Source organism: Tenrec ecaudatus, chromosome 2 (assembly GCF_050624435.1).
Source record: "Tenrec ecaudatus isolate mTenEca1 chromosome 2, mTenEca1.hap1, whole genome shotgun sequence".
Lineage (NCBI taxonomy): Eukaryota > Metazoa > Chordata > Mammalia > Afrosoricida > Tenrecidae > Tenrec > Tenrec ecaudatus.
In genome coordinates this window covers 117,215,206-117,240,224 of record NC_134531.1, presented here as the reverse complement: position 1 = coordinate 117,240,224, position 25,019 = coordinate 117,215,206, and the positions used below count along the sequence as shown (strand labels likewise).

Sequence of the window (25,019 nt, the reverse complement as noted above, 5' to 3'; positions counted from 1 at the left end):
CCACTTTTCTGTTGTCTGTCCCCCAGGGAGGAGGTCACATGCAGATCCCTGTAATTGGTTCCCCCTTTCCAACCCCACCCTCACTCTGCCCTTCCAGTATCGCCATTCATACCACTGCTCCGGAAGGGATCATCGGCCCTGGATTCCCTGTGTTTCCAGTTCCTATCTGTACCAGTGTACACCCTCTGTTCTAGCCAGATGTGCAAGGTCGAATTGGGATCATCGTAGTGGGGGTGAGGGGGTGGGAGTGGGTGTGTGAATCATTTAGGAACTAGAGGACAGTTGTATTTTTCATCGTTGCTGCATTGCACCCTGGCTGGCTCGTCTCCTCCCTGAGACACTTCTGTAAGGGAATATCCAGTGGCCTACAAATGGTGGGTCTCCACTCAGCACTCCCCCCGTCATTCACTATGGTAAGATTTGTTGTTCTGATGGTGCTTTATACCTGATCCCTTTGACACCTTGTGATGGCATAGGCTGGTGTGGGCTTTGTTGCTTGTGAGCTAGATGGCCGCTTGTTTATCTTCAAGCCTTTAAGACCCCAGATGTTATATCTTTTGATAGCCATCAGCTTTCTTTGCCACATTTGTTTATGCACCCGTTTGTCTTCAGCAATCTTATCATGGAGATGAGCACACAATCATATGTTTTTGTTGTTGTTGTTCTTTCATGCCTGAGGTAAACTTTTAAGACATCAGTCACTACTTTCTCTGCTAGCACTCGGCTTTCTTCACCAGTTTGCTATCCTACCCAGATCTTCAGTGATCCCTTCACGGGGGGAGAATCAAGCAGGGCAGCATCATAAGAACTGATTGTTCTTAGGCTAGAGCTTATGGTTAAGTGCAAGCTCAAAATCCCTCCATATATCTAAGGTTTCTATATACTCCATGTTAGTCACAGCACTATCACCTTTTTGAGAGACAATATTAGTAACCTCCCAGGAGCCTTTGGTAATTCTAATCATATTAAACCATGGCTTTGAGTTCTGGTAGCTCCCTGTGGATGTACTTCTGCAACCATTATTGAATGATCTTCAACAAAATGTTACTTGCATCTGATATTGATAAAAATATTCTATATTATTATATATATATATTGCATTTTGCTGGGTCACTTTTCTATGGACTGAACACAAATTTGGACCTTTTCGCTGGCTGGCTAGGTGACTTGCCCCTCCAAATTTCGTGCCCTAGACTAGCGACTGCTTCTAGTACTTGGTCAGTGTGCTGAAGCATGTCACTTGAGAGTCTGTCAGTTTTGCAAGCCTTGCTTTTCACTAATGCCTTTGGTGCAGGCTGGACTCCTTTCAGCATCTTTTGTTCTCGATCACATGCTACTTCTTAAAAGAGTTGAATGTCGATCAGTTCCATTTGGTACAGTGCCTGTTATTCTTTCCATCCTCTTTTGATGTTCATTGGATCCTTCAGTATTGAACTTGAGCTTTTTTCTTCGGTTCTTTCAGCTGAAGATAGGCCGAACATGCTCTTCCCTGTTGGCTAACTCCAGGTTTGTGCACATTTCATTTCAATACCTTACTTTGTCTTCTCAAGCCCTTTGAGATTTTGTTTCCAATTGCTCAGCATACAGATTACATAAAGTTGAGGAAAGAGTGCAGGCCTGTGCCCCCTTTGGCAGCACATGTACTAAGAATACAGCCCTGGCCCATACCTTTCCTGATTTTAAATCTTGCAGTATTCCCTTGTTCTGCTCAAATGATTTCCTCTTGTCCAGGCATCGTTTCTCCATAAACACAATGACGCGTTCTGGAATTCCCACCTTTGCGATGTTATTGATAGTTTTGTATAACTCACACAATCCCATACCTCACAATAAAGCACACGGAACCTCTTTTTCGTTTTCTCTGCTTTCAGCCCAAATCCATGTGAAGACAGCAGTGACAGCACTTACTCCATGTCCTCTCCTCCATCCAACTTGACTTTCTGGCAGCTTCTTAATGATTTACTGTTGCAAGCCTTTCAAAATGGTCTTCGTCAAAGTCTTACTTCCCTATATTGTTCGATAATTTCCATTTGGTTGCCGTTTGGTGGGGAATGGGCACAAATATAGATCTGCCTTGGGTATTTGGCCATGTAGGTGTCTTTCAAATTTCTAGGTATAGTGGCATGGGTGTCTTCGGTGTGTATCTCTGGTTGAAACATTTCCAGTGGTATGCCATCCATTCCTGCCACCTGCTATTTGCCATGCCTTTACTGCAGCTTAACTCACTTTCTGCAGTACCATTGCTGCTTTGTTAATTGCCACCTGTTGAAATCTTTAGCTCCACCTGTTCTTCAAGAACATTTATGTAACTGCCTATGTGTTAGACAGGGTTCTCTAGAGAGACAAAACCAGATTGCTAATAATTATATATATATTTACACAGATAGATATATAATACAAGAAAGGAACAGTTAAATTATAAAGCAGTACAAATGGCTCAGTGAAACTCACTCCCGCGAGAGAGTTGTAAGACACTGGCAGTCCTTCAAATCTTGAGGGCCACCAGGTAGTAGAGAATATTCTGGTAGAGAATAGAATATTCTGGTTATCCAGGCACAGGCAGCAAACAGCAAGGCAGGTCACCAACAGTCAGTTCCCAGCTCAAAAAATGTAAATTCCAGTGGTGTGGCGAAGCAAGTCTTGAAGGAACCTCAAATTTCAGTGACACAGTCCACAGGTTAGGTGTCCCACAGGTAGCGTAGCTTGCAAACGGAGGCACGGAACAAACAAGCACACTGGTCCGATGATCAAAGAGTGAGAGACAAGAAAGGCGAGACTCACCAAGCCATTTATCCCTCCACCCTTCAATTAATCCCATGTGTTTATCGGCCAGGCTGGCACAATAAACTAACTTCCTCAGCCTATTTTACATGTCTACCCAAATGACACCTGGACTCAGTTGCCTCTACCTTTGTGGCCTTGTGTTACTTAAACTTACCTGTGAATTGGAAATAATAGTAGTACCTACCTCATTTAGTTATTATAAAGAGTAATTGGGAAAATGCACCCAAAGCTGTCAGAAGAGTGCTGATACAAAGTAAATGCTCAATAAACACTCTATTAGTTTACTCATTTGTGCTACTCGCTCCAGTGCTGACATCTCCAAGGGATGAGAGGCTGTCTGCTTCTGTAGAGACAGATGGTATCAGACAGTCTAGGAAGCAAATCCGCTGTGCCTTCTAGGGTCACTACGAGTCAGAATCAACTAGACAACAATGAGTAGTGGTTCGGTGCTGGTGGAGGTTAAGTCCAGCTGATATGCAAACACAACGGAAACCTACCATCGAAAGATGCAGCCATCTACTTTCATGAGGATTTATAGACTTGGACACCCTATGAAGCCATTATACTCTGTCTTATAGGGGCCACCTGAGTTCATGGCAATGGGTTTTGGGGTTTGTTTTGTCTTGTTTTAGTAGAGGTGAAGAGAAATGTGCGTGTGTGTCTGATTCAACAATTAATTTCTAATTCCTAGAACAATCGATGGGGAGAAAGAGGAGGCTTCCTCTCTCCACTAGAGAGCTGCAGTCTCTGACACCACAGGGGCAGTTCCCCCCTCTCCCTCCATGGCGATGCATTGGAGTGAGCCCAACAGCAGTGTGTGGTAAGCAGGAATAAGTGTACTATGAGCTGGTTGAATGAATGGAGGGATTCTTTGAAACGAGAAGGGGTGCATTCAGAAGCCAGCTCAGCCCTTGCCTAGATTGGAGGAGGCATCCAGACTTTTAACCAACCTGCCAATACAACCTCTTTTGAGTTTCACATATTATTAATGAAGTCCTAAGAGTGGCAACTGTATTTGGTAGGACAAGGCATACTTTTTTAAATCTTCAAAAAAAATCAAATGTAGTAGATTGCTCACTCGTACTGCCCTCGAGTTGTTTCTGAGTCAAAGCACCCTATAAGACAGGGCAGAACCATCCCTATGGGTGTCCACGATTGTAACTATTTACGGGAGGAGAAAGCCTCATCTTTATCCTGCCTAGCAACAATGGTTTCTTGAGGGGATGGAGTGGGGTTGGGGTTCTTTTCAACAGCCTTAGTGGGAACCTAGAAAGAAATTAAACCATGTAAAATACATATTGCCATCTAGTCGATTCCAATTTATAACGACCTTACAGAACAGAGTAGAACTGCTCTTCTGGGTTTCCAAGACTAACTGTCTATGGAAGTAGAAAGCCTCAACAGAGAGATAGATGATAGATACAGAGAGGTATAGATACAGATACAGGTAAGGCGAACACAGACGCCCAAGCCCCCATTGCCCTTGCAGGTCCCACCCGGCCCCGCCCCGCCCCTCACCTGTCCCCGCCCCGCATCCGCCCCGCCCCGCCCCTCGGCGGCCCGCTCCGCATCTCAGCCCCGCCCGCTCGTTGGGGCTCCGGGCCGCGGGGGCTGTAGTCTGCAGGGCCTTCAGTGGCGGTGCCGGCGCCCCTCGCTCTCCGCGTGGGCGGCAGGGTCCACACGGAAAGATGGCCGCCCTGACGACGGTCGTGGTGGCGGCGGCAGCCACGGCGGTAGCTGGAGCAGTGGCGGGGGCGGGCGCGGCCACCGGCGCGGGCGTGGGAGCGGCGCCGGCTCCGCAACAGGTAAACATTGGAGGCCGCTCTGCCGGCGGACTGGGCCCCAGCGGCACCCCTACCCCCACCCCGCCCCGAGCAGGTGCCCCCGAGATCCCTTCTGCGCGGCCGGCCGCCGAGGAGCGGGAGGTGGCGGGTGGACCGCGCGGTGCGTGGGGCCTGGCACGCAGCGGGCGTTGCGCTTTGTTCGCGGGTGTTTAACGACTTTGGGGGAGGGGCACCGCCCGGTGGTGGAAATAAGCTTCGACCTGAATGGGAAACCTCGGCCAGCTCCTAGCTGTTGATCTGGTTGTTGATAATCAGCTGTTGTTGATAACTAAACAGTTATCGTCGTGGGGAGTCAGCTTCTCCTCCAGAATTTGGAGCTGAGCATAGGCATTGCTCCTAGCAGTGGAGAAGATGTCTGGGAAGCCGCTGCCACGACGCTTGCTGGAAGAAAGGAGCCCAGTAAAAAATGGTGGTTGCGCTCTTCTTGCACCGGGCGCTGGGAACGCACGGAGGTCTAACAGACGATGGTGTTTCCTAAGATCGGCTTAGGAGCCCTTTCTCCAAGTGAGGTCTCCCAGAAGTGCTCGATCCAATTGCTCTTCTCATTCTCCCCAAGACCACACCCAACGCCTGCCCTTTCTGCGTTCAGAGGAAATCCAGAATCCAGCTCTTAAAACATCACCTCCACTTGCCTAAAGCATTATTTCTCCTTTAGCGGAAATCGTTTCTGCCCTGATTTTCTTTTTGCTGCCCTTGCCCCATAGCGTGCATTAGCAAGAACTAGGTGAGTCTGCTTAGTAATAGCACACTTTAGCTCTCCCAGGATGAGAGCCAAAGCCCTTACCATGAACCACAGGGCTGATGAACTAACTACCCCACCACCTCCCTGACCCCTCATTTCCAATCCTCTGCCCTGACTGGTTGTGAGTTGGTTGTGAGTTGGGCTGCTAACTACAAAGTCAGCATTTCAAAACCAACCCCTGTTCTGCGAGAGAAAGATGAGACTTTGTACTCCCTGAAGAGTTAGGGTCTTGGAGACCCACACAAGCAGTTCTTCTCTGCCTTGTAGGGTCTCCGTGAGACAGAATGGACTGCACGCATTGACTTGAATGTCTGTTCTTTGGTTTGTCCCTGACTCTGCAGCAGCCGTGTTTCTGTCCTGGTAGTTCCTCGAACAAGCCAGGCACCCTTTTAACTCTAGAGCTCTGCAGCGGTTCATCGCCTCTGGTTGAAATGCTGTTCTCCCATGATCCCATGGTTTGTTCCATCACTTCCTGTACAGCACTTTGCCCCACGCCTTCTGCCCAGGGATACTTTCCATGAGCTCCCTAAATTAAATTGCTCAAACCAGTAGGTCCTGGTCCCCTTTTTATTTACCCACAAAGAGCCCTGATGTGTTTGTCATTGCGCTGTTAAACACCAGGCCAGCAGTTTGAAACCAATAGTCACTCATGGGGAGAAAGGCGGGGATAGCTGCTCCCATAAAGGTTTGAAGTCTCAGAAACCCACAGAGAGAGTTCTGCTCTGTCTTTTCCAGTCCCTGTTACTCATAATTGACTCAATGCACTGGGTTCTTGTAACAATAACAAAAACAAAACCATTGCTGTTAGTCCGTTCTAACTCAAGGCAAACCCTATGTGTTAGAGTAGAACTGCTTCCCTAGGTTTTCTTGCTTGTAATTTTAATAAACGTAGCTATCCAGGCCTTTTCTTCCACAGTACCATGGGAAACTTAAAACCAAGCATACTGCTATCAAGTCCATGTTGACTCATAATGACCCTATGGACAGAGTTAAGAACTTCCCTTGGTGTTTCTGAGATTATACATCTGTATAGGAACAAAAAACCTTATCTTTCTCCAGAGGAGCAACTGATGGGTTCAAACTGCCGACCTTGTGGTTAGTAGTCTATGTATAACTCATACCACCAGGGCTCCTAAGGAACCACTAGGTCTGTTTAAACTGCCCACTTTTAGACTAACAGTTGAGGATAAATAGTTTGTGCCACCTACGAACCTCATAAAAAAGCGCACTGCCATTGAGTTGATTCCAATTCATATGACTTTCAGGGTTTCTTTGGGAGAGCAGTTACCCTCATCTTTCTCATGAGAAGCAGCTGGTTGCCATCAGCAGACCAGTCCTTCCCTGACAGCGTCACCAGGCCCCTTAGAGCTATGTTCTAGAAACGAATCAGGCACATTTCTTGGTGAGGGGAATACATCTGTGAATAAAACTTCCAAAAATCCTGCCCTTGTGGAGCTTATATTTTATGGGGGTGGGGTGGGGTGGAAGAATGATAATAAACAATGACTAAAATATATAGTACAGCAAATATGTTTGGTCAGTGTCTGGAACACAGAGACACTTCCTAAATATTTGTGACTGTCTATCCTGAAGGAAGGCTGTTGTGAGCTGAGGACAGTTTTTGTTTTCTAAGATAATACAGTTTCTTGTATATAGTACAGGAAAGTCCACCTGAGGCAAATTTTCTCATATACCCTCCTTAATTTTTTTTCATCGTCATTCTGGACCAAGTGGTTCAGGAAAAAATATGTTAAAAAAAAGTACACACACACACAAAAGAGGGTACTCAAAACAAACCAGATTTTTTTTCCTGAAACCTATTCACTTTGGGTGAACATGTATTTTTTAAAATAATTTTATTAGGGGCTCATAGAACTCATCAAAATCCATGCATACATCAATAAAGCACACTTGTACCTTCACTGCAACTCATTCTCAAAACATTTGCTCTCCACTTAAGCCCCTGTTATCAGGTCCTCATTTTCCCCTCCTTCTCCCTCCCGCATGAACCCTTGATAATTTACAAATTATTATTTTGTCTTATCTTGCCCTGTCCAACATCTCCCTTCACCCATTTTTTTCCGTTGTCTATCCCCCAGGGAGGAGGTCACATGTAGATCCTTGAAATCTGTTCCCCCTTTCCATTCCAACCCACCCTCCTTATGCCCTCCCAGTATCACCACTCACACCACTGGTCCTGAGGGGATCATCTGCCCTGGATTCCCTGTGTTTCCAGTTCCTGTCTGTATCAATGTACATCCTCTGGTCTAGCCAGACTTGCAAGGTAGGATTCGGATCATGATAGTGGGGGTGGGGGTTGGGAGTAAGCATTTAGGAACTAGAGGAAAGATGTATTTTTCATTGGTGCTACATCGCACCCTGACTGGCCCGTCTCCTCCTGAGACCCTTCTGTAAGGGGATGTCCAGTGGCCTACAAATGGGCTTTGGGTCTCCATTCCACACTCCCCACCTCATTCACTATGGTAAGATTTTTTTGTTCTGATGATGCCTAATAACTGATCCCTTTGGAACCTTGTGATCACACAGGCTGGTGTGCTTCCTCTGTGTGGGCTTTGTTGCTTCTGAGCTAGATGGCCGCTTGTTTACCTTCAAGCCTCTAAGACCCCAAACACTATATCTTTTGATATCGGGGCTCCATTAGCTTTCTTCACCACATTTGCTTATTCACCCTCTTTGTCTTCAGCAGTTGTGTCAGGAAGGTGAGCATCATAGCATGCCAATTTAATAGAAGAAAGTATTCTTGCATTGAGGGAGAACTTGAGTGGAGGCCTAATGTCCTGCTACATTAATACTAAACCTATAAATATATGCACATGGATCTATTTCCTGATGCTCATATATAAATATATTTGCCTATGTACATGTCTTTATCTAGACATCTATAAATGCCCTTTGCCTCCAAGCTCTTTCTTCTATTTCCTCGGACTTTCCACCTGTCCCACTATCATACTCAGTCCCCACCAGGGTTTCAGCAATTCCTCTTGGTTACATTACCCTTGATCATGCCCTACCAGGCCTCCCACACCCACCTCAACACCAGTTTGGATCACTTGTTGTTCCCTTGTCCCTGGGTTTGTTAATACCACTACCTTTCCCCCACCTCGCCCTCTCCCATGTCCCCTCAGAACTGTCGGTCCCATTGTATTCTCATCCAGATTGTTCATCCAGCCTATTTTATTTAGACAGAGCTGCAGAGATAATAACATGCACAAAAACAAGACAGAGCAAAACCAAGCAACAATATACAAAAAAAACAACAAAAACAAACCAGTGACAAAAAAAAAAAAAACAACAAGAAAGAAAAGCTTGTAGTTAGTTCAAGGATTGTTTGTTGGCCTTTAGGAATGTTTTCCAGTCCAGTCTGTTGGGGCACCACACCCTGGCCCTAAAGTCTACCTTCAACATTCCCTGGGGAACCTCGCCACTCCATTCTGTTGCTGTTCTGTTGCACCCCTTTAGTGTTTTGCTTCGGTGTGGCGGGATCAGATCGGGTGCAATTCCCACATTGTGTCTCTGTTGTTGTCCTCTATAGGGCTATGGATCAGTGAGGGGCGTCATGTCTCATAGTGGGGCTGGCCATGGGGTCCTCTCTGTGGACTGACTGCTCTAGTTGGAATATCGTCCTCACTGCCTGGTGGTTCAGGATGTGCTCCACTCTCTCCTCCTCCCCCTTCTTCTGCTCCCGTGTGCTCCGATAAGATATGTCCCTCTCCCGGAGCTGCAGACACAATGCCGTCTTTTGAAATAAATTCTTCTGGAGGGCAGGACAGGTGTCCACTTAGTAGTTGGGGTTGGGACCAGCCCCCCAGACCTCTCCACTGGTTACCTACTCCATGCCGGCATGTTGGAGCACTGGGTTGAAGTCTGGTCCCTCTTTCCCTGTGGAGATATAAACTACCCTCCCCTTGGGTGGGTTAGTGCCCTGTGCCCCCGCTACCCATTTCTTTATTATTATTTTTTCCCTTTTCCCACCCCTTTTTAGTTGTCTACCATGTGTATCCCTATATTTGGTCTGATCCCTGCCACATTACCTGGTCCTCATCCCAGGAATGTTTGTATACAATAACTTTTTCCCTATGCTCTTTTTGCATTTTTTTAAAGCTTACCTCAGCAGACTTTGACTCTTCCCATCCTTAAGCCAATGCGATCTTGGGGTCTGTTTTCTCTTGGTTGCCCTCTGGGTGAGGTTGTTCTATGTGGCTGTCTCTTATTTATGCTTGGTGAGTGTTGTTCTACCCATACTTGTCCCGACCCGCAGGAACGTCAACTCGGACCCTGGAGGAGGGAGTGGGAATTGAGGAGACAAGAGACACAAGAAATGGAGACAAGACAAGGAGCCTGATCAAGTCTCTTTTATTAAATGGAAGGTTACAGCTTATATAGGCCAGTAATGGGGGAAGCAAGCCGCAGGTGTTTCCCTGAGAACAATAAATGGGGGATGCAAGCTGCAGTTGTTGCCCTGAGAAAATGACCGCAGAACAAACAGTTCCTGTGTGTGGAAAGCCCCTGGTATTTTAAGCAAGCCTGAAATGTCAACTACGCCTATAGCAGAACAAACACCAACTGTGCGTTCCTGTGGAAAGTTACAGAGCTCAGGCAATAAAGATCAAGACAATGGCTGGGCCTCATGGCTCCGGACAGTCAAGGTTATGGCAGGGCCTCATGGCTCCGGACACATACTGGGTCGGCAAGGATCTTTTGTAAGGTTGGGTTTCTTCTAATGTGTTTTTTGAGTTTTTCTTTGTCTGGGAAGACTCTTCTCCATCTATCTTGATCGATAATTTGGCTGGGTAGAGTATCCTTGGGTTTGCATTGTTTTCCTTCAATTTTTGGAGTATATCACTCCACTCTCTTCTTCATAGTTTCTGTTCTCGGAAACATTTTTCAAACTCATCTGTTTGGAAGACTGACAGCACCTCCCTCGTTTATTTTCTTCACTTCTACATCATCAAATCACTGTCCTTTCATGTCTCTGTGCATTCACAGAAACAAAAAGAAGTCACATTGAGCGAGGTCATAGGAGCCCTGGTGATACAGTGACTTATACATTGGACAGACATTTATTGTTTCTTAGTCCTGGGTGTTCGAAATTTGAATGTGTCAGCCAGACCAGTCTTCCTCTGAAGATTCTAGGGGAATATTCTTTCTTGTCTCCCAACATCAGGTTGCCCCAGACATTTTTTGACTTGCAGTTGCAACTTAACTATCATCACACAGAGTTCTTAACTGTGTTGCTGCACCTCTCTTTCTCTTTAATAAGAACACTACTTTTATTGAATTATGATCCATCCTATTTTATTCTCACGTTAACTGATACTATCTTCAAGACTCTGTTTCCAAACAAGGTCACATTCTCGAGTCTGTATCTTAGTTAACCATTGTTCTTAGGTGCCAGCAAGTTGGTTCTGATTATAGCAACCCTATGCACAACAGAGAAAAACACGGCACAGTCTTGCGCCATCCCCACAATTGCTTCTATGGGTGAGCCCATTCTTGCAGCCACTGTGTCAATCTATCTCATTGAAGTTCTTCCTCTTTTTCACTTTTCCTCCACTTTACCAAGCATAATGTCCTTCTCCAGGGACTGGTCTCTCGACATATCTAAAGTATGTAAGACGAAGTCTTGCCTTCCTTGCCTCAAATGAATACTCAGGTCTTACTTCCTCCATATAGATTGATTTGCCATTTTAGCAATCTCTGGTACTTTGAATATTCTTCTCCAGCACCCACAATTCAAATGCTTCTAAAGCCTTCTGTAATTAGTGTCCAGCCTTCACATGCATATGAGGCTATTAAAAAGACCATGGCTTGAGTTAGGCGCACCGTGTTACTCAAAGTCACACCCTTGCTTTTCAGTGCTCTAAGGAGGTGTGTGTAGCAGATGTACCTAATGCAACATGTTTTTTGATCTCTTGATTGCTGCTTCTGTGATTGTGGATTCAAGCAAGACGAAATCCCTTACAATTTCATCCTTTTCTCCATTTATCATGATGTTCCCTATTGGCCCAGTTATGAAGATTTTGGTCTTCTTTACATGGAGTCATAATCCAAACCAGAGGCTGCAGTCATCAGCAAGTGCTTAACTAGTACTTCCTTTAACAAAAATACCACAGTAGGATGGCTTTAATAAGCAAATTTATTCTTTCATTGTTTAGGAGGCTAGGCGTCCAACTCAATGGCATCACCTCTTCGGGGAACACTTTGTCTCTCACTTTTTGAAGCAATGAAAGCTTTTACTATTACTTACCTTAAAACTCTCCTACCCTCTACCAATTACCAGTAATACTAAAAATCCTTCCATATTTTATCTATCTGTTAAAGGAGCCTCCTACCCTTCCAGGATGAAATTCTGGGCTGTGGCTTGATTAAAGGTATTGCATTCCATCATAATCTTCCAACAACTGATTAACTGACATCAGATCACATAATGGAGGATAATTACATCATTATGAAGCTGCCAGAGTATATCACTTCATATATCTGTTAAGTCACTGAAAATCATGGCCTAGTCAGATTGACAAAAATTCTGGGGACACAGTTCAATCTATGATAGAGGATAGAACTTCAACATGTTTATTTTAGGGACACAATTCAGTTCATAACAACTAATAGGCTTTTTACTCGGCTCTCAGATGCCTTTTCTTCCTTGTCCCCACCCATAGTTCTACTGGCAGCTTTAGTTGTTGAGTTATGATTTTTAAAGATGTGCTTCTGGCAGCATCACCAAGATAGATCTGTGTCTTTACCCCAAAAGGGGAGCCATGTTTCCACTTAAGGCAAGACAAAGTCTGCTAGCGTACCAGCATACGGATGATAACAACTTCACAAGGAGAAGAGAAAGGGTGGCATATCTGGACACATAATGGCAAAAATCTTGCCAGATTTGATTAAAAACATTAACCTACAGTTGTTAGTGCTCAGTGAACCATAAGTAGGATAAACTCAAAGAGAGCTACAATTATTTATATCATAATGAAATTATTAAAAGATAAAGATTGAAAACTCAGAGAAACTACTCATCATATACAGAGGCTCTCAGTAAGATCAAAAGCCTATTTCTCCCCAGAAACAATGAAGATCTGAAGCAGTAGTATGTAATTGTCTAAAGCATGGAAAGATTGTCAACCAAGAATTTTATTTCCAGCAACACTGCCCTTCATAAATGAAGGATAATTACATAATCTCAAACAAAAAGAGAGAATTCATTGTTAGCAGACTACCCTACAAGAATTAGTAAATGCATTTCTTCAAGTTATTTTTAAAAAGATGCCAGACAGTGCCTGAATCTGCATGAAGAGTAATACAAATAAAGAGCACTAGTAAAAGCTTAATACAAGAGTAGATAGAAAAATCAATATAGATGTAACTTGGTTTTTGTAACAAATTTCTTTAAAGAAAATAGAAGTGCAAGAAATACTTCTCATCGCTGAAACGAGTATTATTTTGATTCCAAAATCAAACAAAAACACAAAGAAGCTATAAACACATATCCCTTATGAATACAGCTGGAAAACCACTCACCAAGTATTGGCAAACCAAATCCAACAATATAAAAAGAATTAGACACCAAGATTGATTAGAATTTACCCCAAACATGTGAGTCTGGCTTATCATAAAAAGCAATGCATATATCCTTTGGAAGGAGTCCTAGTGGTGTCGTGGTTATACCTTGGACTGCTACCTGCAAGGTTGGCAGTTCCAAAACCACCAGCCATTCCTGGATTGGGGGAAAGATGGGGATTTCTACTCCCATAAAGAGTTACAGTCTCAGAATCCCACAGGGGCAGTGCTACCTTGTCCCATAGGGTCACTAAGTTGGCATCGACTTGATGGCTGTGAGCTTGTTTTGGTTTACACTTTTTTAAAAATAGGATAAAGGACAAATCACAGGCTCATCTCAATTGATACAAAAAATGCCAGTTGTCAAGAGCCGACCGTCTCATGATAAAAATCCTCAACAAACTAAGAATAGAAAGGAACATCTTCAACATGGTAAAAAGCATCTGTGAAACTTCTATTGCTAACATACTTAATGATGAAAGATTAAAAGCCCCATCTAAGGTCAGGAACAAAATAAATGTCTATACCTGTCACTGAAAATTCTAGCCAGGGCAAACAGGCACCACCACCACCCCACCCCACACCCCTAGTGGAGGTGGGGGCAGCGAAGCATTTAGTTGAAAAGAAAATTTTCAATACATATCTGTTAAATGACTGATGGAAGGAAGCAATGAAATCATTTTATAAATCATCCCTGGACACTTAACATTTCCCACTCAAAAATCTAAATTTTAAAATAAGTATTTCTCTTCCACAAAATGTATTTTTAAAAATTAAGACTGTCCCCAAAATTATCTCCCAAAAAACTCCATTCAGTGACATTTTATATCACTGAAAAAAATTCCACATTTATTACTTACCTTTTTTTTCATCTACTTCAACCACTTCTTGATGAAGTGGCTGACCCAGTCAAATTGGGATTCCCTTTTAAAATATATAACGTGATCTAGGAACCAGATAATAGACCTATTTTGTAATTATGTTTCCCTCAATATATTAAAATTGGGTTACCTAAGTACTTATCAACCTAGAAGAAAAACACTAGGAGGAGCCTGCAGAAGAAAGGCCATGAGAGCTGGATTTGATTTTGAAGATGGAATAATCCCAAAGAGCTTTGATATGCACCAACTGCTCGCTCACCGACTCACTACCTTGTCTGCTATTTTGCATTTAAGACAATAGTAAAAATTCTATCTGTAACTACTGTACACATTAACCATGTGTCCGACAGTAGCAAATGCCCAAGTGTTAGGTGAGGTAATGCTGGCTGTGCTGGTTAAGGCTATGTTTCAGTTTAGTGCCTTGGTAGTTCTATAACGATGGAATTTGGCAGTTATGTTGTGATGAAATCGTTCTCCATTTTGTGGTCATAATGGCCCGCCTTTTCCCACCTAGCTAAAGAAGGTGTATCTACTATATCTGAAACACAAGGGGACTTCGAAAGGTTTGTGGAAATTTTCCAGTATCTTTTAATTTCATTTTCCTGTGAAATTTTTGAAGCCACTTTTTATATAATAGTTATATCAGCATCCCTAATCAATTTCTTTGGACTGTTGTTGGTGATTTACTCAATAGAAAACTAAAATCTAGTATTCTTGATTATTCTCCAGCATCTGTTAACTCATAGTTGACTAGCCACTTTGTTAACATTTAATAAAACAACTTGACCAAACCAAAAACAATAAACTCACTGCCATCTAGTTGATGCTGACCCATAAGGATTGAATAGGATCAAATGTGAGTTTCCAAGAATATAACATTGGAAGAGAAAGCCCCATCTTTTCCCCCAGGTGGTTTGGGAACTGCTGACTTTGGGGTGAGCAACCCAATACATAACCACTACACCACCAGGGCTCCTAAAATACTGCTTTAATAGGTATCATAAGCAAAATATAACTTGTGCTATGTTTTGACTTTTCAAATTTTGAAGTGGGATCGTTCTCCTAAATGATAATTTCCTCTAAATGTCATTTAATGAATCTAGGAGTGACTTTATTCTTGATGGTAAATGTATTCTTTTTTTTTTTAATACAGAATAATGGCAGTTTTAGTACCCTTGGTGGAGTTCGAAGTTACCAGCTTCAGAACTGGAAGCAGAAAGCTATTCGAACTAAGAAAGCAGAATTCATCCGCACAGCTGAAAAATATAAAAATCAGTAAGTGAAAGAACAGCACCTTCAAATGACATATTTAGCCACTTTAGAATGGTTATTTTGGTTCGAGTCCTTAGACTGTCAGATACAGTGAAATTTGTGAAAGGCAGAATGCAACAAGTTTTCCACCTTTGATAGGATGGGGACCACTTTTCTCTCCCTTTCTGTGAACAATTCCATCTCCTAAACTCCCAGTGGTTTGCCATCTCTGACATGATTCAGCTTTTCATAGGTTCTGGATTTTGCAGGTTTTGCTGTACAATAAAAAGAGAAAGGTAGCAGTGTGGAGGGGACAAATGGAGTACTCGATTTAAAGTTGGCTGCTGGGGGGGGGCACAAATGATTAAATGCTCAACTACTAGCTGAAAGGTTGGTGGTTTGAACCCACCCAGAGGACCCTCAGAAGAGAGGCCTGGCAGTCTGCTGTCCAAAGATCGCACCATGAAAGCACCGTGGAATCGTCCTACTCAGCAAACATGGGTTTTCTGGGAGTAGGCGTCAACTCAGTGGCTGTTTTAAACAAATATTTCAGCTTTATTTATTTTTACCCATTTTAAATCAGTGTATTTCAAATGAAACAAAGCAGCTCTTTCTTTAGTTCTTACCCTGAAGAACAGAGTGAACACATTTTTTACTTTTCCAGGGTAGGTAGTGACGTGGCAGTGGGTTTGAGTAAGTAGCTGTCATGGAAAGAATATCCTTAAGTTATATTTTTGCAGTGGCACTGTAGACATCTTCCCTCTGTCGGATCCTCACTCACATTCACCTTACACAGTGTGGACAAGGTAGTTGAGAAGTTTCCATTCAAATTTTTAATGCATATGCATTTGCTTTTCTGTAAATAAATAACCCACCATATTTATTGAGTGCTCTGTCAGCAGTGCCATGAGGAATGCTAACAAAACTAGAACTCGGAGCTCCATGCCCCTTGCTTTGGTTGGGAGCTTTATTAAGAACACTGCTTTGAATTTACGCAGCTGTAATTTTCCAGAGACATCAAGGGAAAAGGAGTGATCTTCGGATAAAAATTATTAAAATACTTTGTTTAGAAATTGTACCAGTAAGAATGTATCCTGTTTGAATGTTGAAAAGTTATTCCATACTGTAGTTCTGGGAGACAGGTTTCATGGTATTTGTGTAATACTCATAAATATATTTAGTATTTAGAACTTGCAAACATCCAGTTTTATATTTTGATTTCTAAAAATGCGTTTCCCTGGGTACATAACCAAATGTGGTGAAGAAAGCTGATGGTGCCCGGCTATCAAAAGATATAGCCTCTGTCTGGGGGCTTAAAGGCTTGAAGATAAACAAGCAGCCATCTAGCTGAGAAGCAAAAAGCCCACTTGGAAGAAGCACAGCAGCCTGTGTGATCGTGAGGTGTCGATGGGATCAGGTATCAGGCATTGAAGACCCAGAACAAAATCATATCCAGTGTGAATGGGGGTTGTGAGGTTGTGGGGTGGAGACCAAAAGCCCATCTGTAGACAATTGGACATCCTCTCACAGAAGGGTCACAAGGAAGAGATGAACCAGTCAGGGTGCTGTATAGCAGCCATGAAACATACAACTTTCCTCTAGTTCTTTAATGCTTCCTTCCCCCAATATCATGACCCCAGTTCTACCTTCCATATCGGATTAGACCAGAGCATCTACACTGCTACTGATAAGAGCCCACAACACAGGGAATCCAGGATAGATAAACCCCTCAGGGCCAACACTGAGAATAGAGATACCAGTAGGATAAGGGAAAGGTGTGGAGAGAAAGAGGGAATCAATCACAATGATCAATATATAACCCCCTCCCAGGGGTACAGGCAACAGAAATGTGGGTAAAGGGCGACAGGACGATGTAAGATATGAAAATAGCAATATATAACTTATCAAGGGTTCATGAAGGAGGGAGAGAGGAGGAGGGAGGGGGAAAATGAGCTGATATCAAGGGCTTAAGTAGAAGATGCTTTGAAAACGATGATGGCAGCATTTTTACAAATGTGCTTGACAATGGATGAATGTATGGATTGTGATGGGAGATGTAAAAGCCCCCAATAAAAGTATTTAATAAAAATTTTTTTTTTAAACCGTTTCCCTAGATAGAATTGAACTGCCATTTTCGGTCCTGGGTTATGTTTCTCTCTAGGCAGAGTAATCCTGGCCCCCAAATAATGCCCATAGACACCAGTAAATAAGTAGCTTTACGTCGGTATAAATACTTTGTCTCCCAATAGTGTGTTCTTTCTATAGTTTTTTAGTTCTGATTAGGATTCCTACATCTACATCTTAAAGTATTGGGAACATTCACTGAAAAGAGTATTAGGGAAACCCATTGGACGGGTGTTATTTCTTTCTGATAGTTCTCAATGAATACAAAGAATTTAAAAGCACAGGTTGTAATCTAGAGCTTTTCAGTCTTCAATACAAGAATCCCCCTGTCACTATCAGTCCATCCAAGCTGACATGTAGACTGTTTGATATCTCTGTTTTCACCCTTGCTTCCCTGCACACACGGCTTCCTAAACAACACGTGGGATTCCCCTAGACTTTGTAGCAGCCAAACAGGGCCTGAGGCCATCTCATCTATTTATCCCTCTTAAATGTCACAAAGTTCTGTGGGTGCTGCAAAGTGTAGCACGTTGAAACATTTTGCTTTAGATAGTTGCCTTCAAGTTGTGTGAACTTTACTTAGTGGGCAGAAATATTTCAGACCTCAGTAGATGTAGGATTGGTGAAGAAAGAGAGTATTTGTATTAATTTCCGACTTTGGGGAGAAAGAAAACAATTGCTGAGGAAATCAATTTATTTACCTACCCAAAAAAGTTCATTGATAGTAATTTTTAGTTTTATCCCAGGCTTCAAACTTACAGTTAGAGTTACTGGCTAGTAGACATAATAAACCCAGAGAGCAAAGATGAAACAGGGATGCCTTGGATTAAATGTAGAAGATGACTCCTTAGATACACTCTTTCATAGCCTTACAGTTTTTTTTCTTCCCTCGAAATTTTTGTTTTATTAATTACACTAAATAGCTTAAATTTCCATAACATTTTAAACTGTATATAAATATCTGATATTATCTCATTTAATACCAATTTAAGAGCTCCATTAGATAGTAAATGATAATTGTTGCATACTTGTGATAAGGATATTCATACCATGAAATGTTAAACATTAAAAGTGTTAAAGTTACAATGTTAACAATATTTACTCTTGAGAATAATCATCAGCAGAGAGAACTATATTAAGGACACAGTAAAGTTGAGTTGGAATTGGTAGTCTATATTTTCAGAATAAGTGTGTAATTATCTTTTCATAAATTTACATTTTATAAGTAACACAATTTATGTGATGTTAGTTGAACTTGACTCTTCTAACTAATATTTTGATTCCTTAAGTTACTTAATTGTTTCCCAAAATGGGTAATACTGCCCCTAAGGAAGGGGCACTGGACCAATCCAGAGGGGTCTGCAAAAGCAGATACCTACACCTTATCCTGGATTATGGGCTACAGCACTACAGTTTTTAATTGCTAGAGGGACTGACTAATTGTGTTTTTTCTGAATAAGGGGTGGTAGACCAGATAACTTTGGAAACCTTTGGTTTTATTGAAGTCACTATATTTTGACTCCTTAAATGAATTGATCCAAAGATAAAGTAGTGTTTATTATGATTATCTTAATATTTTAAATAATTAAAGATTTACATCATACTTATGCCATGTATTTCTTTTCCTAAAGAGTTATTAACTTAGAAAAAGATAAGAACAGTCATTTCTACAGCCAAAAAAGTCTCTTCAGAATTGAGCACAGTGTGCTTGAGGAATTGGAAAATAAATTGATTATCAACAGGAAAACAGAAAGTAAGTTGAGTGCACGATGAACTTAAATCTATTAAGTGATATAAAGTCTTGCCTTTGTGCTTTGTCATTGTATGTTGACTGTGCCACAATCTCTATTAAGATACTGTCAGGGTGATGATCCCTTCAGGGCCAGTGGTGAGAGTGGTGATACCAGGAGGGTGGAGGGAGGGTGGGTTGGAAAGGGGGAATTAATTACAAGGATCTACATATAACTTCCTCCCTGGGGGATGGACAACAGAAAAGTGGGTAAAGAGAGACATCAGACAGTGTAAGATATGACAAAATAATAATAATTTATAAATTATCAAGAGTTCATGAGGGAGGGGACAGCGGGAGAGGAGGGGAAAAATGAACTGATACCAAGGGCTCATGTAGAAAGCAAATGTTTTGAGAATGATGATGGCAACAAATGTGCTTGACACAATGGATGGCTGTATTGTGATAAAAGTTATGCGAGTCCTGATAAAATGATTAAAAAACAATTCTGTCGAGGTAGTAATACGTTTGTCTTTTAGGAATATGTATAGTGTTGAAAGAACTTTTTGTTCCCAATAACTTAATCCCCACAGACTAAAAAATATAAAAGGAACATTTTCTTACTATAAGTTGTAAAATGTAACCATTGTGTTTTTAAATATTGGAAAAATTGAGAGCTGTTTTGTTTCGAATCCTGGTGGTGGTGTTGGGTAAGCATAGGTCTGCTATCTGTAAGGTCAACGGTTCAAAGCCATCAGCGGCTTAGGAGAAAGTTGAGGCTATCTGCTCTCATAAAGATTTCCAGCGGACAACCCAAGGTAGGGTTGTCAATTCTCTAGGAGTCGGAATTGACTCAAAGGCAATGGGTTGGGTTTCATTCTTGTTTAGAGCAAGTGTATTAAAGTGGTCAAATTGTTTAGAAACTTCCTCTTGAATAACCATCCGTCAGTCTTTACTTAATTGCTCTTGAGTGCCTTTTTCTAAGTACTTCTGATTAGTCTTATTTGTAGAATTCTGATAACATTTGTCAAAGAATTATTTTAATATACTTCTTTCTCATAGGAGCAAAAATTCAGCAACAGTTGGCCAAAATACATAACAATGTCAAGAGGCTTCAGCATCAGTTAAAAGATGTGAAGCCTACACCTGATTGTAAGTGTGTTTATATTTATTCTTTCCTGTGCTTTCATCATTTCTATTGTTATTTGGCAAAACACAATAATGTGTAATGTGTCTATTTTTCTATTTAGTATTAATAGTGCTAAGTCCTGCCTTATTAGTTAGAGATTAATAAGGCTACATTGGAATGCTATAATACTTGGAGTTTATGTAAAATGAAAATAATCATAAGATTCTCTGTTAGTGAGATGAAGTAAGATAATATATTTTGAGATGTCCTATCATCTGTCATTGGCACAATAGTTATAATAACAGTAAGTACTAAAACAGTAATATTATAATTTAATTTGTTAAATTAATAAATGAAGCCATTGAATACTTAGTGTTGCTATTACAGAAATAACACAAGTGGAAACTTCTAAAAAATCATTTTATTGGGGGCTTGTATAACTCTTACCACAATCCATACATACATCCATGTGCCAAGCATTTTTGTACCTTTGTTTCCCTCATCATTCTCAAAACATTTACTTTCTACTTGAACCGTTGGTATCAGCTCCTCATTTTTTCCCCTCTGACCTCGCTCTCCCCTCCCCCATGAAACCTTGATAATTTATAAATTACTATTATTTTGTCATATCTTACACCATCCAATGTCTCCCTTCACCCACTTCTCCACTGTCCGTCCGCCAGGAAGAAGGTTATATGTAGATCCTTGTAATCTGTTCCCCTTTCTCACTCACCTTCCCTCCACCCTCCTGGTATCGCCACTCTCACCACTGGTCCTGAGCGGCTCATCTGTCCTGGATTCCCTGTGCTTCCAGTTCCTATCTGTACTAGTGTACATCCTCCATTCCAGTTGGATTTTTAAGGTAGCATTGGGATCATGATAGTGGTGGAGAGGAAGCATTCAAGAACTAGAGGAAAATTGTATGTTTCATCATTGCTACATTGCACCCTGACGAGCTTGTCTCCTCCCCACGGCCCTTCTGCAAGGGGATGTCCAATTGCCCATATATGGGCCCTGGGTCCCCACTCCACACTCACCTTCATTCATAATGCTATAATTTTTTTTTTTTGGTCTTTGATGCCTGATACCTGACCCCTGGTATGCTTCGTCCATGTGGGCTTTGTTGTTTACCCAGTTAGATGGCTGCTTGTTTATCTTTAAGCCTATAGGACCCCAGACTCTCTTATCTTTTCATAGCCGGACACCATCAGCTTTCTTCACCACATTTGCTTGTGCACCCATTGTCTCCAGTGATCGTGCCAGGAAGGTGAACATCTCAGACTGCCAAATTGTTTGAGAATAAAGAGTTCTTGTATTGAGGGAGTACTTGAGTAGGGGCCCACTGTCCATCTGTTTCCTTAATACTAAACCTATAAGTATATGTACATAGATCTATTTCCCCCTTGTCTATATAAATATATTTACATCTGTATATGCCTGTATTTAGATCTCTATAAATACCCTTTGCTTCCTAGTTCTTTCCTCTATTTCTTTGTAATTTCCTCTTGTCCCACTATCATGTTCAGCCTTCATTTGGGTTTCAGGAATTCCTCTTGTTTACATTGACCTTGATCCAGCCCTGCCAGACCTCCCACACCCTCCTCACTGGTTTGGGTGTTGTTCCCTTGTCCCTGGGTTTGTTAACACCCACTTCCTTTCCCCCGCCTACTCCCTCTCCCCTGTCCCCCCCCCCAGAACTGTCATCCCGTTGTCCTCTCTTCAGGCTTGCTTATCCTTCCTATCCCTCAAGGTAGACATTGCATCGACAATATGCATCAACACAAGACCGAGTACAACGAAGCAACAATAGAAAATAAAACAATTGCTACAACTACGAAAACAACACCAACAAAAAAAAAACCTATAAATAGTTCAAAGTCTATTTGTTGTCCTTTACGAATGCTTTCCAGTCAAGTCTGACGGAGTGCCATGCCCTGGCCCCACATCTATCCCTGGCATTCCCTGGGAACTTCATTGCTCTGTTCCCCCTGCTGCTCTGCTGCATGCCTCCAGAGGCTGGCTTCAAGTGGGCTCATGGCAGGCTCAATTCCAGGCGTGTGTCTCTAGTGTTGTCCCCCATGGTGCTATGGGTCAGTGAGGAATGCTGTGTCCCATGGTGGGGCCTGCCCGGTGGTCATCTCTGTGCATTGCTGCTCTGAGCAGAAACACACAAGTGGACACTTTTAACAAAATTTCATTCTGAGTTTTGGAGGTTAGAAGTCTTAATCCAGGGCAGTAGATTTAGGAGAAGCCTTTCTGTCCGTCAGGTTCTGGTTTTCTGTCTGTGTCTCTGGGACGGGCCTTCCTTGGAGAGCGCCACTGTGCCTAGGTATCAAGTCTCCCTCCCTTTGCTTTTCTTGCCTTTGATTTCCTCTGCGATAAAAGGTGATGTAGACCATGCTCCTGGGAAACTCCCCTTACAGTGGATCAAGACTGTTACCCGAGTGTGGGCATTACTTCCCACCTCAGATTATAGCCTATGGGATGATTGCATCATTCTTTAGCTGCCAAATTAACAGCATCACCTAACTACTAAATCATGGCCCAGTCAAGGTTACACATATTTTTTGGGACATACATACACACTTCAATCCATAGCAATAGGTCAATAATCCTAAATACATTTTAAAAAAACATTTTATTAGGGACTCATACAACTCATCACAATCCATACATTTTACATCAATTGTGTAAAGCACATCTGTACATTCTTTGCCCTCACATTTTGTAAGAATAAAAAATAAAAGAAAAAAGTGGGCATGCTTGGCATTTAAAACAAAACAAAGAAAAGAAAAACATCAAACAGCATAAGCAAAGTTGAAAATCAAATTCGGGAAAATATTAGGAATATGTGTGTCACTGAGGGATTCTTTCTGTAACATATAAAGAATCCACACAAGTTAGACAAATGTGAACTAACAGAAAAATACACAAGGATTATAAGGTAGCAAAAAAATATATAGTACACTTGATAAAATGCTTAGTCTCATTACTCATCCCCCAAATGTCAATCAATGATTAAAATGTTCTGCTTTGTTTTAGAAATGGTTGAAAGGTTCATGGGAAGTGGGTCCTCTTAGACTCTGTTTGGAATGATAATGTGGTAGAGTTCCTAAGGACAATTTGGCAATATTTAGCACGCCAGAGTGGGCTTACTTTTTATTTAGTATTTAAAGTTTTATTAATTCTTTAAAAGTAAAACATGTGTTGGCAAAAATACTTATGCAGTATGTCTATGCAGAGTCATTGATTAAACAAATTAAGATAGATTTAGGCAGTGAAATTCTATGCAACAATACAAAGAATGAAGTAGCACTAAATATATATATGTATATATATGGAAAATTAATCAAATGTTTTTATTGAGTCAGAATTACTGATTATAAAGCACTATGTATAATGTGAAACAATTTTTCCAAACTATAATCTTACTGATAATATATGTGCATAGAAAATTAAAATTATAAAAATTACTGTTTGAGTAGTTTTGTGTGTTTTTTTTCTTTACTGTGAATTTGGAGGTTTACAGAGCGGATCATCAGTTTCACATTGAAGAATTCATACACATTTTTTTTCAACTCATCCATTGCAGTCCCCTCAATGTGCGATCATTTCATTTGACCCATTTCCTCCCTTCCTCCCTGGGTTTGTTATTTCCATTCCTCCTCCTTTCCTTTGAATCTTTTCCTGGGCAAATGCTGCCCTTTTGATTTGAATGGTTGGTTATGCTAACATGGGGTGAGTTCAGTTCCTAACCGGAAGGGTGAGTAAGGGCCACAGTCTTCGAGATTCCCCCAGTCTCTATCCAATCAGTAAGCCTTAGTTCTTTTGTGATTTCAAATTTCTGTTTCACACTTTCTTCCCATTTTATCCTGGATATTTTCCTGTGATCCTTTTCAGAACAGTTTATAGCAGTAGCCATCTAGTTCTTCTGACCTCAGGGTTGAGGAGAGTGGTGTGTATCTGATTCACAAGTCCACTGGACTAATTATTTCTGCGTGTCGTTGGGTTTTCATCACTCTTCTTTCCTCTGGATGTGTAGAGAGCAGTAGTTGAACCTCTGGTGACTGTTCACAAGCTTTGAGACCCCTGTCCGTATTCAGCACAGTGGCACTGTGGGGAGTACTCAGCAGTGTAGCACTCTGCTTTTGTGAACTGTTATGCCAGTGGACCTCGGTGCCCCTGCAGACGATGGCTCTGATCCTCCAGTGCCCAGCAACTCATTCCTTCAAAGTGTTTGGTTATATCTAACATGTTTTCGTAACTTTGTCCCCTGCATATAAAAACTGTATATATTCATGTGTGTATTCCCAATCTCCCTCCCATACATACCTGTTCAACAGGTGTGTATCCCATGTCTATGTATAGATCACCCCTGTTGTAGGATTGGACAATGGTTTTCTTATCATTTGTGCTAAAAATGTGTTCTTAATTAATATTCCCTTTTTCTTAATATTTAATTAAGAAACTACTGCATTTGAATAAATATGAAATATGAATAAAACACATTCTGTTTAATTTTTTACAGTTGTTGAAAAACTCAGAGAAATGATGGAAGAAATTGAAAATGCAATTAATACTTTCAAAGAAGAGCAGAGGTTGATGTGCGTTTTAAAGTCCTTCCAATATAAGATTGACTTTTATTTTTTGATAATTTTCCCTTAGGTTGTATAGAAACCATTTTATTATCGTGTTTTCAATATGAGTCTACAGAAAATCAATATAACATCTCTCTTGTTTTAGGTGTTATACTACTTTTCATGTGTACAGTGAATATGTCTGGACAGTATAAAATCTCAAATGAGAGTTTGATAGGTTGGGTTACCACCCACACCTCCACCCAAGGAAATTCTACTTTCAGGCTTAGATTTATAAATATTAACAAAAAGCACAGAGTAGGATTTGGTCTATTGATACTCAGAAACAAAGAATGAGATTGAAGTAAGCAAGCAGG

General features: G+C 41.5%; 1 protein-coding gene across 1 annotated transcript in view; it reads left to right on the top strand.

Annotated features, from left to right (window-relative positions):
• Positions 1-4,397: 4,397 nt before the first annotated feature.
• CCDC112 (coiled-coil domain containing 112) overlaps positions 4,398-25,019 on the top strand; it is a 31,621-nt gene continuing 10,999 nt past the window's right edge. Inside the window, exons 1-5 of the mRNA XM_075543083.1 lie at positions 4,398-4,589; positions 14,986-15,107; positions 18,839-18,960; positions 19,999-20,088; positions 24,594-24,669. Coding sequence (XP_075399198.1) covers positions 4,473-4,589; positions 14,986-15,107; positions 18,839-18,960; positions 19,999-20,088; positions 24,594-24,669 — 527 coding nt within the window. The 5' untranslated portion in view covers positions 4,398-4,472. The remainder of the gene's footprint in view (positions 4,590-14,985; positions 15,108-18,838; positions 18,961-19,998; positions 20,089-24,593; positions 24,670-25,019) is intronic.